Consider the following 14,319-nt stretch of genomic DNA (forward strand, 5'->3'; position numbering starts at 1 on the left):
GGAAAGGGGGAACAGAGGGGCACAGTGGCATTAGGGGGTGAAATGGTCAGGGACCCAAAAGAGCAGGAAGGTAAAAAGACAAAAGGAAGGGAGGGAGAGGGAGGAAAGCAGAATAAACAAAGAAAGAGAGGTGATGGAGAGTGACTGGGCTAGGAAGCCAAAGGAAAACAGAGAGGAAAGGAGAGGAGGAAGAAGAAAGAAGGGGGGGGAGGAGGAGGAGGAGGAAGGCAGATTCCTACCTAAGCTCAAAGCACCACGGTGCTGGGCCCCAGAAAACCCCCAGACCAGGCCGCTCCTCCCTCCTTCTCCCCTGACCGCCCCCTCCCCCTCTGCCCAGCCCGGCCCTGCTCGGCTCCGCTGGTTTCCCTGCGGTCGGTTTATTTTTAAAAACGCCGACGCCGTCCCCCCGCCCGGCCCTCACACTGTGGCCACAGGGGCCTCAGCCAAGCCCAGGGACCCCACCCAGCTGTGGGGAGGGAGGGAGAGGTGAAGGAAAGCAAGCAGCCCCAGGACAACAGGAGACCCCAGCCCTGGGGAGCTGAGGCCCCCAGGGGCCCTGTGGCCAGGGAAGGGGGTGCAAGGCACCAGACCCTCTCAGATGACGGTCTGGAGGCCAAAAGCTGGGGGCCCTGGGGCTAAGTCTCACCACAGCCTCAGTTTCCTTCTCTTGTCTTGAGAACTGGGGAGAGGGTCCGGGTTCAGAGTTCTAAAGATGTCCCCCATACCTGATCAAATGTATTACCTGGGGGGAACAGGACACCCAGGAGTCCCACCTTCTGGCTGTTTTTCCCCTTGCCTCCACCCCACCATCCATTAAAAACAACAAAAACCAGGCTGGAGGGGGAGTATCTGGAGAAGGGCCGAGCTAAGGAGCTGTCCCAGAGCGCTCACCCAGAGGTGCAGCCGGGATGGGAGCCCCCTCTTTCCAGGGAGCTCACTTGCCCAGCTGACCTCCCACTGGAAAGCTCACTATACATCCAAGGGCTGATGGTAGGGGGCTCTGAGCACCCCAGGTCCCAGTTTCCAGTTCTCCATGTTTTTGGCCTCCTCCCAAGTTGTTCAGTTCTCCCAACTTCCAGTTCCCCATCCCCACCCAGCCCCCACCCCTTGTCCCCCTGTGTCATCTCACTCAGCCCAGGTGAGCCTCCCATCAAGCAGCAGCTGCTTCCCCCTCTGAACCCCCAACTTCTTCCCACTGCCGGAGAGCCCACCCATACCAGGCCAAGGGCTTCCTGGTGGTGGACAGGGGAAGAGGGAAAGTTGAGGGCCCAGGTACCCAAAAAACAGGAGGAAGAGACAGAGGAAGTGGAATGCCCCTGTGCTGGGGCAGCTCCAGCTCACAGGGACTGAGGGACGTGAAGATCCAGTTTCCACGACACACTGTCTTGCCAAGCGCTACCCCAATCCTGTGTCTTTCCAGCAGGCCTCTGGGCCAGCCCCTCCCCCAGGCACCAGTGCCACGCTGGCCACTCTGGCATGATGCCCATGCCCACTGACACTGCCCCTGCCCTGGGTGGACCCAGGATTTCCATGCACCTTGGTCCTCTAGCTTCCTCAAGACCAACCACAGTGTTTCAATGATGGCTCAATATAGAGTCTAGTAGGGAGATGGCAGGGTGAGCAATCTCCCCTCAGGGGAGTAGAACACAACACCTGGGGACCCCTGACTGGGTCCAGAGCAGTGACAAAGGGCCTGGTGTCTATCCCATTGGCTTGCATGCCATTCCCTCGAACTTGGTCACAAACTCACTATCGCCTAGTTTTACACACACCATTCCTCACTTGGGCTAACAAGATCCTCAGACGGCCTGGCTTATACACACATACACCTGTGCTCTCACAGAGCCAGCCACGTGTGCAGGCGTGCTGGTTTACACTGACACTTACACTCAGGCCAATGAACACAGGCGGTGAAGGCCGCCAGCTCTGTCCCCCACACACCTTTCCCACAGGCCCATCACTCCTGGGACCTGAGCTGGGGCTCTGGGAGCCAAGATGGGAGCTTCTCAGGGGCCCAAGAATGCAGAAAGTTCAAGGCGACCGAAGGGGGTTGAGCTGAAGGGAGGGCCCTCTGGCCCCAAATTCCTGAGAGGGACCCAGAAAGCAGGACAGAGATGGTGACAGAGAAAGAGTCAGAGACCCAGAAGCAGGAGAATCAGGACATTCAAACTGGCTCTGAGTGCCCGTGAGTCCTCCGTTTCCAGCCATGCGCCTTGAGTGCCCCAGACGCCCTGGGAGAGTCAGTGATTTCTCAAGACCCCAAACTCTGACCCCCATGGTACCCTAGTTCCCTCCAGTGCCAGAGGGAAGGGATGCTGGGGTCCCAGCCTGGAGGGGAAGTGGCTCAGTCCGCCCTGGAGCCTCCCACTCCCAAAATAGAGCTGAGTTTGTCTTTGGCTGAAAGCTAAATATTTGTGAGCCGGGCAGGCGGCCTCAGACCCTGGCCCTCCTCCTTGGTTCCCTCTCAGGCCTGGGCCCAGTTCCTCTGGTCAGCCCCCCCACATGCACAGGACTGCCCTTCTGCCTTCTCTCCTAGCTCACCTCCTCTCCTGCACACACCAGCCCAGAGGCCCAGCCCCCTCCCCACCTACAAACCAGACAAGACTCTGCTGAGGCTAAGAGTTCCAGAAGAGGACCCCAAGGAACTATACCCAGATGCTGCTCTGTGCCCACTCAACCATCCTCTCACTCTCTCTCCCATCTGCTGTGCCTTATCTGTCTCCCACCCCTCTCTCCCCGCTCCCCGCTCCTCTTCCTCCTTCCTCCATCCCTTTCCACTCCTCAGAGTTGGTGTGCTTGGCTGACCTTAGGGGTCCCTGCCTTCTTCTGACCTCATCCTCTCTCATCCTCCTTTGACTGCTCTCTGACCTCTGGCCCTGCTCTCTCCAACCCTTTCTCCTGCCCTCCACTACCCTCCTCTGACCCGACTCTTCTCTCTTCAGAGGGACCCCTGGAAGTGACAGGCACCACAGCAACTGTCTGTGTGAGTTTGGAGGTGGGGGGCGGGCAGAGATTAGGACCATTAAGATTGTCGCTGGTGTCCTGGGGGGAGGAGAGGGCAGTTACCTCAAGCAGGGAGGACGCCATCCTGAGGCTGGGTCCCAAGGAGCCAGGCAGATGGAGAGAGCCGAGCCGGAGAGAGAGGGAGAGGGAGAGGGAGGGAGAATGGGAGAATGGGAGAGAAGAGATCTAAAGTTAGAAGGGACTGGGGGGTGGGGGGTGGGGGGGCTGCTCTCTGTCTGTAGGGATCCACCCTCTAATTACAGCTTTCCCAGCGGAGAAGGCTCCGGATCCAATGAGCAGGGCGAGAGAGGGAGGCAGAGGGTCCAAATTTCCTGCTCCATTTGCTGAGCTCCCCAAAGAAGGGATCTGGGCGGGAGAGGAGACACAGGGCTTCCAGGGAAGGGGTGGAGGCAGGGGGTAGGGACATGGGCAAGTTGTCAGGGCGTCCTGGGGGGTGCTGACGGGAAGGGTTGAAGGGCCGGTGGGCCCAGGTGGCCCACACCCCGCACCCAGCAATCCCTTAGGCATCTGTGGGAACCCCTCCCAGAGCTCCCCAGTATCATGTACCTGGGGGATCTGGGCTGGGTGTCCTGGGTCTCTCTGGAGGTCTGGCAGTGGGAGTGCAGGCAAGGGGTGGCCTGAGGGGCCTGGGGGGCTCCGCTCCTCTCCCAGGCCAGCTCCACTCCTGTTCCCACTCAGGCTCCGATCCTACAATCCTACTCTGACTTCAGAGTCCTGGCTGCTGCTCTTCTGCTGCTGCTTCTGCTGCTGCTGCTCCTGCTGCTGCTGAGGCTGCCGCCCGCCCGCCGCTGCTGAGGGAAGGAACAGGAGGGAAAAGGAACAAACCCCAAACCACTAATTAGAGATCCAGGGGGGGGATGGGGATTGGGGACGACACTCACACAGAGAGACTGGAACACACTGACATACACACTCATGGACAAACACAGGATGAGACACGCACACATACAGACACAGTGCTACCCACGCAGGGGACAGCCACTGTCATGAATGAACACAGACAAACTCACACACAGATGAGCACGGTGACAGGGCTGGAGCACACACACCACACTCATGCCGGAGTTGACCACGGAGATGCTCGCCTCCCCAGTCACCCACCCTGAGATCAGGAGAGCAGTGTGTATGTGCGTGTGTGTGCGTGTACGTGTGTGCTGTGACAGACAGGAGGCAGGGCGTGCTCTGGGGTGGAGGCTTCGGCTGCCCAGACTTTTAGGGGCACTGAGGCAGATTCCAGAGCAAGGTCTGGAGGGAGGGGCGCAGAGTGGGGGAGGGTTTGGCACAGGCTTGGGGGTTCCCCAGGCTGCCTCCCAATGCCTCAGTTTCACTCCTAGAAGGTAACACCTAGGCCTACCTCACTCTAGGGGGCAGAATCTGGATCTTCTGATTCTGAGAAAAGGTAAGGCAGGCAGGAGTGATGGTGCAGGTACAAAGTCATTGGGTCAACTCAGTCTAGCCCCTTTGGATTAACCCCCCAAAAAGATATGCTGTAGCTTCCATCATTTTTTGCCAGTTACTATTCCTAGGCCCCTCTTCACCACAGACTGAATCTCCATCCTTTGCTGGATAGTCCTTCTTGTGAGTGATCATGCTTTCCTGGGAGGGAGCTCCTGGTTCCCTTTCTCATCGCCATGCATCAATTCCCTCTGCAGCAGGAAGAATTGAAGTTAGAGCTTAGGCAGGACTTCCCAACTTTGACTTCTCATCAAAATGGGGGAGAAGAGAAGGAAGGTCCACCAGGAGAGGAAACCCAAAAAGTCTATTAACTGTAAACCTAGGCCCTGAGGTCAGTTTACAGGAGAGAGAGAACTGGGCAGCCAAGTGGTAGAACAAGCATCCCTCCCACCGTGGGGCCCACCCAGCTGAGGTTGTTTCCCCAACACTCTCCTCTCCCCATCCCAGCCCTGCCCATCAGAGGCAAGGAGCCTGTCCTTCCCCACTCTCCTCACTCCTAACACGGCCCCCTCACTTTCTCTTCCTGAGTGCCCCCTTCTCACTCCTTTGGCCCTCCCAGGTCTCCACGGGAAGTGGGGAGGAAGGAGCAGATGGAGGTCCAGGGAGGGTTAAGTGCACTTTAACCAGCAGGCGGGGTCAAAGTTCAGGGTAGGACCAGAAGTTCTTGTTCCCCCAAGGAACTCTGTGGGCCCGACTTTTGGGGAAAGGGCTAGGGAACCAGGAGGTCTGGCAGACAAAGGAAAAGAAGCCAAAGAAGAGACACAGAAAGACCAGAAAGATCAAGAGACACACAGAGTAAATGAAACAACACAAGAGAATCAGAAGAGACACTACGGGTTGTAAGAGAGCAGAGAAAACCAGAAGACCAGGTACATGGCTTTAAAAACCAGAAAGAGCAGAAAAAACTAAAAGGAAGAGAAACAAGCCCAGAGGAACAAAGATGAGGAGACAATGGCTTCGGAAGGACAGGACAGAGAAAATAGCCGGGAGGCTTGGCCAGGTCCGGAGGAGGCAGAGGGTTAAGCAGCCAGGCAGGTGGGGGGCGGGGATGGAGTATAAATAGCGCATAATTGTGTCCGATGATTACACGGGCCACCCCACCCGTCTGCCCAAGAGGAAGTGCCGGTGGTGGGGTGTCCCCGTGACCTCCTGGTCTCCCCACCGTTGGGGGGGGGCATCTGAGCCTGAGGTGCCAGATGGATTTCTGGGGGCGCCCCACTCAGAAGTTGGGAAGAAGGGGAAGCTTTGGAGAAATTACTGCACCACTAGCAGAAAAGCCTGAGACCAGTTAGGTTAGGCAGGCAACTGAGGCACAGGAGAAACGTCTAGACTCCAGACTAGAGAAGAGATGGCAGCTGAGAGAAGCGGTTGGGTCTCAAACTAGATTGGGGAAGAAAGGAAGAGACTGAAAGGGAAAAAGAGGAAGGATGAAAGGAGGTTCAAGACAGGGGCGAGGAGATGGGGGGCGGGGAGGGTCAACCTTCTCCATTTCCCTGGGGGCCTTAACCCCCAATCCTACCTGGGAAGGGCAGGAGTGCGAAGAAAGGAAAAGGGAGGAGCAGGGTCCCCAGGAAGATGTGAGCCAGGGCCCCTGATATGTCACCCCTAGTAGGATAGCCCCTGGACACGGAGCCCCCTCCCAAAGGTCTGTGCCAAAGCTAGGCAGAGGGGCTGCCTGAGCCCCCGCTCGCTACCCCCTCAGGACCCTGGGTTCTGACTTATCCACACCCTTTTTAAAGATAATCATACAGCCCAGCCGAGGCCCTGGTTTTCCTGGGTCCTGACCCCCAAACCTACCCCCAGCGCCCCCAGGGGCTGAGGGCAGCAACTGGGCGCCCTGACCAAGGACCTGCCTCCACCCTCGCAGCCCTCCCTCAGCCCAGCCTCCCAGGGGGTGGGGCAGCCCGAGCAGAGGCGCCATGTGGCAGGGGCGGGTAGAGGCTGCGGCTCTGGTCCTTCCAGTACAAACCCCCTAGGCATCTGGTTTCTATCCACCACCCCCCACCACCCTGGGGGCCCCTCAGCCTCCGCCCATGGCCACCCAGACGCTGAACTCGGAGAGATGGATGCCCCTGAAGGAAGGGGTGGGAGGGTGCCTTTCTGATCTCTCAACCCCAGGACTGGGCTGAACCACAGGGACCACTCCCTGCCCTCCCTCCCCTAGAAGAATCAGGGTGGGAGTTTCTAGGTTAGAGGAGGTTGGATCTGGAACCTGCCTTAGTTCTCTCTAACGGTTTTGGATCTTTTTTGGAAACATCAGTGGGGGTGGAGAGAGTGAAAACTGGGGAGAGCGGAGCACTTCTATCCCCCTGCTCCTCAGGGAAGCTGCATTCTGCCCACTCTCCTAGTCTGGGCTTCTTCTGGCAGCCTGAGCCAAAGGGACTCCTAACCCTTCCTTCCTTGTTGTTATAGAAGGTTCGGCTACCTTAGAATCACAAGTAAACAGCGAACACAGCCCCCGAAATACAGAGATTGACACACTCTAATACCTAATGAGGGACACACTCTCGGATATACACTTGCACACACCCTGAATTATGAACATTCATATGCTCTGTAGGCACCCACAAGGACACACGCTGATATGTATACATACACTATATAGACAATACTCACACCAAGACACTTACCCTAACCCCAATTACAAAAATGTACACACCAGTATACATACCTGCAGACAGACTCAGTCACCTAGAATACCCCCCACAGGGACTCACACAGACTCACATCAATACACACACTTATATATGTAGCAAATGTCACATACATACACCCAAGCCTATCATCACAATTTTACAGCTCTAGAGGTCCCTGATGTTCCCTAGAGGGGATTTAGGAACCCCTCTTCCTACCAGAATCTGGGGATAAGGGTGATGTGGAGGGCACTGCCAGTCTTACACATTGCTGCCTGTAACTCCTACTAGTGTAGGAACCTCCAGGGCACCTTTGGGGGACTCACTGATTCTTTACTCCCCATATCCACTAGAGTTCAGAGACCCAGATGCCCTGGCGAACTCCCTGGCCCTGGGGAACCCCGGCATCCCCACCCCCACCCAGACCCCCCCTGCTCTGCGGCCCCGCTGACTCATCTCTCCCTCTGTGGAGCTCCCCAACCACAGGGGCCTGGAAGAGAAGCCTGGAAAGTTGCGCTCATGTCCCGGGCCCCTGGTCTGGCCACTACCCCCCCCATGCACCCAGGCCTAGCCCTTGTCTCCAGTGGAGACACCAGTGACAGAGAACACAGAGGTAACAGGAAAGAAGAAGGCACCCAGAGGCAGGGAAACAAAGGGAGAGACGTAATGAAAACAGAGACGGTGGGGAAAGAGATGAGACCCTGAGGGACAGCTGCTGATCTGTAGGGTCCTCCAAAAGCAGCAGAGCTGCTGGCCAGGGAAACTCGTTCTTTGGGTGGGAGGAAGACCCACTCATGGCCTCGGGATGTGAACACTGCCCAGTGCCTCGACCTAGCATTCTGAGCCTAGGCTCCAGGAGCTTGGGGAAGAGGAGCCAATTCTGGGAGGCAAGGCTGAGGACACAGGGCAAAAAGGAAGCTTTTACGAGGCCAGCAATGTCTGTTTAGGGCAGCTTGGAAAAGGGGCTCCCCACTCCAACACAAATGTACACACGTTTACACGCACATGCGTACCTCAACTCCCACCCTCTCCGCTAGGTCCCCCCATCCCCTGTTCCAGCACCAGGGCTACAAGGCAGGACCCCTGGTGCTAGCCCTGGCTCCCCTCTGCTCTGAGCCCAGTTGCTTTAGTTGACATTTGAGCTCTGAGATAATATAGCAGTTCCAGGGGAGGCAGATCAGAATCAGAAAGAGAAGTGCTATGGGAGTGGGGAGAAGGAGGAAGGATGGCAGGGGACAAAGAAGAAAGGGAGGGACGGGGAAGACGGAGGCCTGATTCGGGGCGAGGGAGCCCGGCCTGGGTGGCGTCTCATAAGGGATCAGATTAAGACTCTGGTCCTCTCCAGGAAGGGCCTCTTTGTAGAAAAAAGTGCCCTGAAATCTGAAACATGAACTAATTAGTGTCTTCAAACAAACAGGACTTGGGGTGGTGGGGTCCTGATCACATCTCCCAGCCTTAGGAATGAACAACCCAAAGAAATGGTCCTTCAAAATCCTAGGCCACATTTCCCGCTGTCTCCGACCTTCTATGATTCTCCTTGGTAGCAAGATGTCTTGAGATGTAGAGAGGACCTGAGGAGCATTCTTTCATTCAACAAATGCTCAGCGAGCACCTACTTTGTGCCATGCCCACGGGGCTAGGCTCAGGCCTGCCCCAGTGAACAAGACAGACCCTGCCCTACGCCTCACATATCAGGAGCTATCTAAAGAGTGGGAAGTATCTTGAGACAGTAAGTACTGGTTTGGAGACAAAAGAGTGAATTTAAACCAGTGTTGGGGAACAAGGAAGACCTCCTGGGAGAAGGGATGACTAGGGAAAGAAACTGAAGGATGACTAGGAGTTAGCCAGGTGAAGTGAGGAAGAGTGTTTATAGGCGGGGGGCGGGGGTGGGGTGGGGGAAGAATATATGCAAAGGCCCAGAGGTATGAGGGATTCATAACACTTTCGAGGTGCTGAAGGTTGTGACTGGAGCACAGACAGTGGAGGCTGATGGAGAGTCTACTCACCTGGGCAAGGGATCTGAACTTGATCCTAAGGGCAACATATGGGAATATTTGTCTATTAGAAAGCTGACCCTGGCTGCAGAGAGGAGAACGGAATAGGGGCTTAGTGCTGGGCGTGCTGGGTAGATCAGCCGTTGGCTACGGTGTCAGCTTGGGCAGGCCGTTCAACCTTTGATGCCTTAGATTCTCCTTTAGTAGAGGGAAACATAAGACAGCAACCTCCAGGGTTGTTATAAGGATTAGGAATAATACATGTGGAACTCTTACCACAGTGTCTGGCACTTAGTAGCTATTCCGTAAATGGTGCCTATTAGTATTGTCGGAGTTTGGAGGGCAGAATTAGAGCTGCTGCAGTCCAGGCAAGAGGTGGGAAGATGCGGCCTGTAGCCACATCTGTAGGGGGCTGAGGAGGGGTAAAGGCAAGGTGAGATTTAGGAGGGGTCCAGCAAGGACTTGGTGCTGGCTAGAGGTGAGCAGTTAGGGAGAAGGAACAGTTGGAAGGACTCCCTTTCATCTATGGGTTTGTGTGTGCCTGGGCACCTGGGACATGCAGGTCTCTTAGAGCGACCTGTTCAATTCTGAAAACGCCCTGGACAGACGCTGCATCCGGTCAACAGATGAAGGTGCCATGCTGTGTCTGAGGACTTGGCCTCCAGCCTCCCAGGAGGACCCACACACACACTCTGCCCTAATCCCTCCTTAACTACTTCCTTTCCCCTTTTTTACCTATTCCCGCCTCTCCCCACCCCATCCTCCTCCTCTCTTCTTCTACGAAGAAAGTCCAGAGTCGGCCTAGGCCACCCTTGCCATCTTTCCTTTTTCCCCCTCCCAGGGCTAATGAGAGTCCTTGGGACTCAGCCACCACCACCATCACCTCTTCCCCACACACCCTCAATCAGACGCCCCCTCTGGATCTCAAAGCACTGCTTGACTTTTTCGGCGTTTAAGGCAAGGCGAGCGGTTAAGCTCCGGCAGGACTGGGGGTTCTCAGCCCCAGCTCCAGCTATTGCAGACAGATCGTGACGTCTGGGGCAGCGGGGAGAGGCCGAGGGCCTCCAGAGCCGTCTCTCGCAGGCTAGGCTGGGCTCAGGCCGCCGGGGACGTCACCTCCCCGCCGTGCCTCAGTGTCCCCGCGCGGCTGGCGGCAGAGGGGCGGGCCGGCCGGGGGGCGGGGCGCGGGCGGGGCGGGCTGGGCCGGGCCGGGCGCCCGGGCAGGAGGCAGCTGCATATCTGCGGTCCCGACCACAATTGCTGGGAGTCGCGTCCCGGAGACTGGCGGCGCTGACTCTGCCCGCTGCGGCCGCCGCGCCGATTAGAGCCCGAGAGGGAGCGCCAACCGGGGGAGGAGGGGAGGGCGGCGGCGCGGAGCTCCGGGCGCCCCTTTCCCCTCCGCCCCGCCAGCGCCCCCGGCTGCCCTGCCCAGTCCTCTCTCCACTGCCCGACCGGGATGGGAGTTCGGCCTCCACAGCCCTGGCTTTTTCGAGGCCTGGCTCCCAGACGTCCTCCTCTGGATCCTGCAGCGCCCGAGGTCCCGACGGCGCCAACATCCGGTGGACCCAAGACTGCCAGCCTCTCGTGCCCTTTCTCTTCCTCATCCCCTGACACAGAGAGGAGTCTGAATCTCAGGGCTCCCCCATTGCCTCATCCCCTGCTCCTCGCAAGCATTCTCCAGGCAGTAGTAATTCCAGGCGAAGAAGAGGTCAGACTGGAGAGGACAGGCATTCAGAGGCCAGAGCACCCCCTGCTGGCTGGCCCGAAGCCCCTGCCCCTCCCCCTCCAGCTGTGACCTCCAGCTGTGGTGGTTGGGAAGAGCTGGCCTCTTTGATCTAGGAGCGTGGCCACCCCCTCCAGGCGCCCCATTAACCTCCATTATCCCAATTAGGCAGCCCTCCCAGTCTTGGATCCAAGCTTCAAAGCCCCCTCAGTGGGGAGAAGAGGGGGCTGTATCCTATGCCCCCCACCCGAAGCCACATCACTTTCAGACAAGACCCAGGTGTCCTGGTCCCCAGCTTGGGTACATAAAAGGGACCCCCAGGGGCCACCCAGATCCCAATCCTTACACCTCACTAGAAAGAGAACCCGATAAGAAAAGGAGCCCTCTTTTGCTGGCTCTTGCTTTTCTTGCATTAAATGATGTAGGTAGCAGCATCCAGGTTCCTGGCTGACCTGAACTTCCCATCAGCTTATCCTGCCTTATCCCATGGAGAGGGGAGCCAAGAGCCACCCCTCCTCCCTTAATCCCATCTCAACACTCCCTTCCCCCCTCCCTTCTGGAACAATTTCCGCTGGGGGAGCCGGAGCAGGGCCCAGCACAGTGGCCGCTTCCTGGAACATTTTCCTGTATCCGAAACCGCGGCTCCCTCCCCAGGGACTGGCTGATCAAGGCCAGATGGGAGCAGGGATGGGGGAGGAGAGGGAGCTAGGCTCTCACCATCACCCCCTCCCAACACATGCACACCACAGGGAGCCCCTGCCCTGACACACAAAGGCACACACCACATGCCACAGTCACACACCCATGGGCATTCATGGCGACACTCGTGAACCACAGGGGCAGGTCTTAGAAGGAGACACACAAAGTCACATAAATACATTCAACATGCACATGGATGATCATCCTCTCTCTCCCCAGTCCCTTACCCTTCTCAAGTCTCCTTGGACCCTGGGCCTTCCTTGCCAGCTAAGGAGACCTTAGGAATCTAAGAACAAAACAGGACAGCAGGGAGGCCTCAGTTAACAGACGGTGAGGGGACAGATGGAGACATCTAAGGCAGCCTGTGTCCTGCCAGACAACACCCACCATCCCATTCCACTTCTGAATGGCTCTCAGGCCTGACTCCTCTTTCCAGGATCCTGGAAACCCAGGTAGAAGAAGTCCAGGATGCTCCTCCTGGGTGCTACCCTCAGAGCACTTTCTGGTTGCTTCCAAATTCCTGGAGAAGCATATGGTGTCCAGTGGGCTGACTCATGGCAGCCAAGGGACAAAAAAGAGGGTGAGAATATGAAGCTCCAGTGGGCTTTGGGGACCTGGGGACCTATGGCCTCATTGGTGACAGCTTCCATCTCATGGTCCCTTCCACCTCAGCCAGGGAGGTTGAGAAGAAGAGCGAATGTGAGGACTATGCCCCCAGTGCAGCCCATTCTTTAGCCTTCTCCTCTTCTGCCGACTGGCTTTCCAGTACCCGCACCTCATTCTTACATCCCACATGTTTGTCTTTTGCTGGGAAGGGTACAAATTTGGGCATGGATACAAAATGAGACAGAGCATTGGAAAAGCTGAGGATGGAGATACACACTCTGCTCTTTTCTGGAATATCTCACTGGTTTAGGGGAAATATTTGAAACTGTAAAGTTCTGGAAAATCTGGGAGATAGGGTCACCACAGAGGGATGAGGGAATATGGTAATCATGGAAAGAACTAAAGCTAATCAGCCCGGGTTGTGTGACCTAGTTAGAAGGCATTGCCCCTCCTTCTCAAGCTCACCTGGGGAGGAAATGCCTCAAGCCATCTTTACTCGTTTAATGGTTTACCTGTCTAACTATCTAGAAGTCCTTTGTTTGGTATAACCATCATCTTCCATCTCCCTAGTTAGCCTGCAATTTCTTGCTCTAGCTCCAGTATAAAAGCCTGCGAATCAATTTAGTAGTCAATAGCATTTATTGAGTGGTCCCTTAGGTGAAATAATACAGAGAAAATGATACATAGGACCCTCTGTGCTTGCTCTTTGGGATCTTAACAGCCTGATTAGGGGGAAATGATACATGAAAAAACTAGGGACCATATTTGAAAGCATTTACCTCTTAGTGCTTTGGTTTCCTCATCTGAAAATAAATGAATTTGGCTATATCTAATTGAGAACCACTGACTTCGATGAGCTTTGAGGGCTTTTTTCTGATTTACTTGCGAAATGCTAGAATGAGTCTTTAATGATGCAATTCATTAATAAAAAGCATCTTAATATGTTAAACAAGAAAAATCACACCATCAATTTAATAGATGCTAAGAAGACATTGGACAAAGTTCAAAATGGCTGTTCTTTTTTTTTTTTTGAAAGATTTTAAAAATTGGCTATTCTTAATAAAACTCATTTAAAAAACTAGGATTCAATCAATGGTAGAGATTATTAGTATTTTGGTTCCTTCCAGCTCTAAAGTTCTAGGGTTTTGATTTCCTTTCTTGGAACTGAAATCAGGTTTCTTGTCGGGCGGGGGGAGGTTCTGACTTACAAAGAGAAAAACTAAAGATAAAGAGAAATAGGCTGGCAGGCATCAGGCACCCAGCAAGGCTGTGACAAAGCAGAGATGGTCTCCCAGGGGTCCTGACCACCTGCCAGCCAGGGCTTCATTTCAGGTAAAGACCAAAAAACAACCATTGATTGTTATTTTCTATTATCTCCCAGGCACGGTGGGGTCCCAGGAAAGACAAAAACATATAAAATACAACGACCCTTGCCCTCGAGTGGCCCATAGGCTTAAGTTAAGAACATTCTCTTTTCCAAAGTGGTGTCCACAGTGTGCTTCTCAGAGTAGCCAACAGGACCCGTAGCCTCAGGGTGCAGGGCAGCAAAGCAGGGGCACTAAAACAAATGGAAACTTTGACATAATTCGCTAGTTCATATTTTAAAAAATAAAAGCATTGAAGTAGTCATAATAAGAGAAATCAGAATTTTGTGGCACATCCTGATTTGTACTTACTTTACTTTTAGTATTGTTTGTCTCTTGAAGCCTTTATGCTAGAGGTGTGCACCCCAATCTTTTCAGAACTTAAGATTTTTAAGGGTCTTAACTCCATCCAGCTCAGCTCAGTGTGCTGGAATAGCAGAAATGTCGATGCGTGCTGCGAATGGGAATGGGAAAGAAAAACTCGGAGGGAAGGCTGTGTGCAAACAGCTTCTAGACTTTTTCAGACAGGACCTTCGCTAGACCCGCGGCTCTAAAAGAAGAATGAGCAAGGCTGCTCAGGACCACCAGGTGGCAGGAGTGAGCTGCTCAAGGACTCCGCCTATCACGCCCACCCACTCCCGGGCTTGTGTCGGGGGCAGAGCGTTGGCCCCTTTTTGCAGCGGGCAGTGGCAGAGCTGTCGGCGCTGAGGCAAGGGCTGGAGTGGGAAGAAGTCTCAGAGGGTTATGGTACTGATTCTGCCCCTTCCCCCAGTCTTGGCTCAGAGAGGGCAAGGCCCTTGTCAAAGGTCCAAAGGTGTCCT

The 14,319-nt window shown here is 55.2% G+C and overlaps 1 protein-coding gene across 1 annotated transcript in view; it reads right to left on the reverse strand.

Moving 5' to 3' along the window:
- The window catches only part of SP7 (Sp7 transcription factor), a 28,469-nt gene that overhangs the window by 4,541 nt on the left and 9,609 nt on the right, over positions 1–14,319 (reverse strand). Inside the window, exons 2-4 of the mRNA XM_023643653.2 lie at positions 11,756–11,814; positions 3,571–3,815; positions 3,067–3,094 (exon numbers count right to left, since the gene is read on the reverse strand). Coding sequence (XP_023499421.1) covers positions 3,067–3,087 — 21 coding nt within the window. The 5' untranslated portion in view covers positions 3,088–3,094; positions 3,571–3,815; positions 11,756–11,814. The remainder of the gene's footprint in view (positions 1–3,066; positions 3,095–3,570; positions 3,816–11,755; positions 11,815–14,319) is intronic.

The sequence above is a fragment of the Equus caballus genome, chromosome 6 (assembly GCF_041296265.1).
Source record: "Equus caballus isolate H_3958 breed thoroughbred chromosome 6, TB-T2T, whole genome shotgun sequence".
NCBI lineage: Eukaryota > Metazoa > Chordata > Mammalia > Perissodactyla > Equidae > Equus > Equus caballus.